The sequence below is a fragment of the Micromesistius poutassou genome (assembly GCF_964030765.1).
Source record: "Micromesistius poutassou genome assembly, chromosome: 1".
Lineage (NCBI taxonomy): Eukaryota > Metazoa > Chordata > Actinopteri > Gadiformes > Gadidae > Micromesistius > Micromesistius poutassou.
The window spans coordinates 10,783,687-10,789,237 of NC_140271.1; the positions used below are offsets into that span (position 1 = coordinate 10,783,687).

Sequence of the window (5,551 nt, forward strand, 5' to 3'; positions counted from 1 at the left end):
CTTCTTTGTGGATGGGTTCTTGATATGGAGGTCCACATGTTCGTTTCTAACGGGTAATCGTGTCATTGGGACTCAGACGTAGCCGAGGTGCAGTCCAAGATGACGGAGTACACTACGGTAAGGTAAAAGGGTGTGTGTGTGGGTCTGGCTGGTTCTTGTTAAGACGTCTGCAGGCTGTACCACTCACCGTGGCAGTTGACTGCCATAGCAAACCCTTTTTCTTTGGATCATGATACGTCCATTGACACGCTTCACTGGGTGTGGCCAGGCAGTTGGAGCGAGGGTAAACATACTATTTCACAGTTCTGTTGCAACGCTGTGCCCATCGCAGTGGAAATGTAACTCTGTGTAGAACATATAGAGGGGAAAAAGCAGGGAACCATGTTGTAATGATGGAGGTTAGAAAAGTTTTTTTGGGGGGGGCGGGGTTGTATGATGTATATGGTGATGTATGATGATATCAATGACGGACCCAGTGTTTTAATATCTTTCTTTCATAGTGTAACATATTTCAGCCATAATATTCTCCCATAGCCACAGTACTGAGTAAACATAACATAAGCTGTAAGACTTGCGCATAGCCACAACCAGGCAGCAGCTGATCATACATAGATGAAGGGGGCGGGCTTTTAAAGCCACAGAACACGCCCACCTCTACCTGCCTATTTAACTCGGACTCGGACACGTATCGATTAGCTGTAAAGCTTAGAGACGCTCCACGCGTGTTATATCGATCCCTCTCCTTTTGTTTCATAGACGATAGACAATATACCAACAACCTTAACCAAATAAAGTGAGTTAAAAGCGATCCTGTCTCGGCGGCCTTTCCTGGACCAAAAATATCATAACAATAGATCATAGCTGAAAGTTGAATGTCCTGGACATAGAGGGAAGCAGATGATTAACAAAGTGAAACCATCCTCCGTAAATGCTAGAATCACTTGTCTAGAGTGTGCGGCAGACCCACAACATTCATGTCACACTTATTACCAAAGCAGTGTTGTCTCTTGTGTTGTATGAAAATAAAATGGAAAGGCAATGACAAATAAACATGAGCAAAACAAATGAAATAAAAATATAAAAACAATTGCAATTTGATGAGCTGAGATTAAACACCAAACGTTTAGTTAATGTGCAAGTAGCTGTGAGTGACCATAGTAAATGAGACGGCATTGGAGAGTAGTGACTCATACTATACCAAATCAATGCAGAACATTACAACACATAAAATGTATAAATAAAACATAAATAAATAAAATCATGCTGATGTACAATACATTTAATATCAAAAACAATCTTCTCCAACCGGTGGGCTCATAACATTCACAACATATCAATAGAAACCCATGCATTACTTTGGTGATACAGTTGTATATTTGTCATACATTGAAGAGCAACTGAAGACCAAAACGGGACAACTGCTCCGTTATTTAAGACATCTCTAGTACTTTCAGTCAAGTACTGCCTGTATGAGGTCACAAAACTATTTAATACACCATCAAGACCTAGAGGCCACTGAGTTATCATGACAATCTAGCCTATAGTCCCTCAATGAATGTAGCTACCTGGAATGGTGAGCACAGACTCAATGCGCAACACCCCGGCATGGAGAGGCCGGCCTGAAGTGTGCAGACGGCTGATGGAGAACGAGTGAAAATGTTATCATTTATGTTCACTAATTTCCCAGAGAAGTCCCTCGCCAAGCTGGGCCACTGCGACCAAGCGTCTCATCTGGCCTTCTCATTCAGTCTCTTCCCACATCTCCGTGGCCATCTCCTCTCCATCTGGCCTTCTCATTCAGTCTCTTCCCACATCCGTTTGTGGGTCTCCTCTCCCTCCTTTCAGGACGTGCCCATGGAGGCCAGCCTCTGGTTGAGCCGGCAGAGCTGTCGCAGGAAGCCGTCGTTGGGGCCGATCTCCCTCTGGTGGCGCACCGTGGCCAGGGCGGAGTGGACGTCCAGCCGCCGGCGCAGCATCAGGAAGGCGATGACCAGGGCGGGCGAGCGGCTGTAGCCCTCCCTGCAGTGGACCAACACCTTACCTGCATATAGAAACCAGAGTACATAGCGGTCGAATCATGATGAGTCCAGCAAAGAGCTGAATGGCAAGTTTGAATGAGCAACTGAGAAACGATCGAACAATCATTTGTTTGGCTAATCGATGGATAACTTCAACGATTCGTCGTTATCATAATAAATCTGATCAAATATTTTTGTTGATCGATCGATTTATCGACCAATCATTGCAGCCCAAGTTTGTTTGTTTCAAAATTTATACTGCATTTAAAGTTCAAATTGCGAGCCATCTACACCCAGGTCAGGGTTAATTCTAGGTTTTGCTTCAAAGATCAAATCAGTGGGAAACAATCACAACGCATCAAGTTCTTATCATATGTTGCCTGCTTAATTGCCTGCTTCACACAGCTTCTCTTGTTACTGCCTTCATATTTGATTAGGGATATAACATTTTCTTTGGAAGCTTGTTGCCAGACATGCCGTTTAATCATTTATATGATCGTACTTCATCTGTTTCACAGATTCCACAGAAAACACTTAAACAATACCAACATTAAGGCAGCTCCCAACATAGCTCCCAATATTTAGGACACACACACAGACATGCTAGGGATGGTGATTTTCAATCATATCACAGTGGTATCGATTTTGTATCAAGAACTCAATCTCAACTCTCGCTTATAAGTCAGCAATCTCTGGCAACCCCATATGCATGCAGTGAGTAAATGCAGTTAAATCAAAAGACATTATTGTTTTCAGGGAAAACCATGCACTGAGCTTCTCGGCTCAAGTACCTTTACCATCGTTGTGCGCCAAGGCTCTCTCCATGAAGTCCGCCGCCTCCTCAAAGAACGGGCTGAGGTCAAAGTGGTCGGTGTCGCTGGCCGCCACGCCATGGTAGGTGATGGTGGTTCCAGCGTAGAACTCTGCGTTGGTGTTGACGTGCATGAGGGAGTCTCCCTCGGCAGTGTTGAGCACGTGAGTGATGCCCAGGCACTGCAGACACGTCACGTTCATGGCCGCAGACCTGCAGGGTGTGGCAGGATTAAGACCGACCACTTCTGGATGACGAGTGAATGGTAACACTATTATACAAAGTGTAGTAGTGCATGTGGGATCGGCTTAGATCAGGAGGTTGACTTGCAACCGGACGGTTGCTAGTTCGATCCATGTCTCTTAGCGTTGGGGTGTCTCTGAGCAAGACACCTAACCATAACTGCTGCCCCCTCCTAAAAGTTACTTTTTTCAATAAGTCGCATTGCCTGGTGAACTTCTGCAAAGTGTATATCGTCAACACCACCCATGACGTGCTGGTATTAAGTATTGAGTCAGTATTTAAATACATGCAGCTTACACATGAAACTTCATAGTAAAGCCCTATTGAAATATTGTAGGCTTATGGCAATCAATTTTACGCAAACATTGTGTATGCAATTCATGAAGACACCCTGCATGTCTGAAACATTAAAATGCTCTATACTTGGATCAAACAAATTGGCCAACATTTGAATGTAGGCTATGTTAGAAACGTACAACTTTCATGTTTCTAACTCACTCGTTGCCGACGTAAATCCCGGGGCAGACCTCGTCATAGGGTTTCGTTGGCCAGCAGTAAAACCCCCTCTCGTCCGTTAACAAGTCATTGAGCTGCTCCACTGTCACACTGAACTCTGACATGTCTACTCGAGCCGTCTCCCCCGACGGATTTAGCTTCTCGCGTCCAGTAGAAAGAAACAAACAGCTGGTACGCCAGCACCAAACGTGGTGAACAGGTGTTGGTTTACAGTGTGTTCATCAGACGCACGACCAGGGAGAGACGCCTGCCCTGTGCGCGCCTGTGTGTGGCTTATCACTTTCAACAAGCTCACACAAAATACTTCACTAATGCAGCATTATTAATTGTCTAAAAAGCAGCTGTCCTGCATATGGCAACAATCCCTTTCTCCTCCATGTAGTAGGGATGTGAATAAGTCAAATTTTTCATGGTCGAATAATCAGTGGGTGGTATGAACGAAGGGGGCGTGTGTGGGTGGCCGGCACTGGTGCCGACATTCAACAAGGCAGCCATGGATCCAGTGGCGGCTGGCCCATAGAGGGCGCTAGGGCACCGCCCCCCCTCCCCCACCAAAGAAAATAAAATAAAAAATAAATACAATTTCAAACTATTAAATTTTACTTATATTATTTATTATTATTTATTATTAATATTCTGGCACTGTATTTATATTTCATGGCAAAATTCAGGCTCTAAATAGACTCATTTGACTTCTATGGTCACCAGTTCACGGCGCCCAAACCCGTCGTTCACTCTAGAGTGGCCATATCAATTCTGATGCCATTCAGTTTTAATGAAGGGTTTGGGGCGCTGGCATTGGAGCCCAGAAACTGGTTACCTGGCAATGACAACGTTACCTCAGTTGCGTTGCGCGCGTGAGTTGTTTGAATTTCAACGCAACTCACGCGCGCAACTTTGAAAGAAGGCTAGTTGTGTTGCTGTGCTCAATATGGACGAATTACCCCCAAATTCGGTTCAATCGCTTTTAGAAATCCCATTTGTAAGGAGAACGTACGCTGAAAAAGTTAGAATTAAACAACTTGGACCACACAGGCCGAACATTAATATTACACAGTCTGCCAAAGAGAAGCCGAAGTCCTACACGAGGAGTTTCACGCGGACTTGGTTTGACAGAAAGGCTTGGCTAACTGGATGTGGATCTAAAAATGCGCTGTTTTGCTTTCCTTGTCTAATTTTCAAATCGTCTTCATCTGATTCTGCCTGGAACGAAACTGGAATAACAGACCTCAAGCATCTGTCTGAAAGGTTGAAGAAACATGAACGATCCATGATTCACATGAACAACTGTGTCAAACTAGCCATGGTAGGCAGAATTAGCATCGCTACACAGCTGGACGAGGGTCATCGGATAGGGGTAAGACGACACAACAAAGAGGTTGACAAAAATCGACATATTTTGTCAAAACTAATTGATTGCGTTAAATTTTGTGGTGCCTTTGAATTGGCTATGCGGGAGCACGATGAACGTGACGAATCTAAAAACACTGGGATATTTCGGGGGTTAGTCGATCTGATGGCTTCCATTGACACTGTGTTGGAGGAACACTTGAAGAATGCCACCGTCTTCAAAGGTACGTCAAAAACAGTTCAAAACAAACTTTTAGACTGTATGCTGGCAGTGCTGCGAGAGCACATCTTGGAAGAAGTAAAGAACACAGACTATCTAGCCATCCAGGCTGACGAGACAACAGACATCTCCACACACTGTCAGCTTGTGCTTGTGCTACGATATATCGACGGCCATAACATCATCCAGGAGCGCTTTTTTGAGTTCATCAAGCTAGAAGGTGCGTCCGCAGACACAATCGCCACAGCATTATTGGAAAGGCTGCGCACTATCCTCCCTGAAGGGCAAGAAGGGAAGCTCATTGCCCAGGCCTATGATGGCGCATCTGTGATGCGGGGAGCGACAGGTGGGGTACAGAGAAAAGTCCAGGACGTCTACCAGAATGCTTACTAC

The 5,551-nt window shown here is 44.9% G+C and overlaps 1 protein-coding gene across 1 annotated transcript; it reads right to left on the reverse strand.

Annotated features, from left to right (window-relative positions):
* Positions 1-1,258: 1,258 nt before the first annotated feature.
* Positions 1,259-3,695, reverse strand: dusp3b (dual specificity phosphatase 3b). Its single transcript, XM_084488664.1, has 3 exons — positions 3,571-3,695; positions 2,816-3,042; positions 1,259-2,041 (listed from the first exon to the last, which is right to left on the reverse strand). Exons 1-3 carry the CDS (start codon positions 3,690-3,692, stop codon positions 1,842-1,844), a joined length of 549 nt encoding a protein of 182 aa, XP_084344790.1. The 5' UTR covers positions 3,693-3,695; the 3' UTR covers positions 1,259-1,841.
* Positions 3,696-5,551: the final 1,856 nt, after the last annotated feature.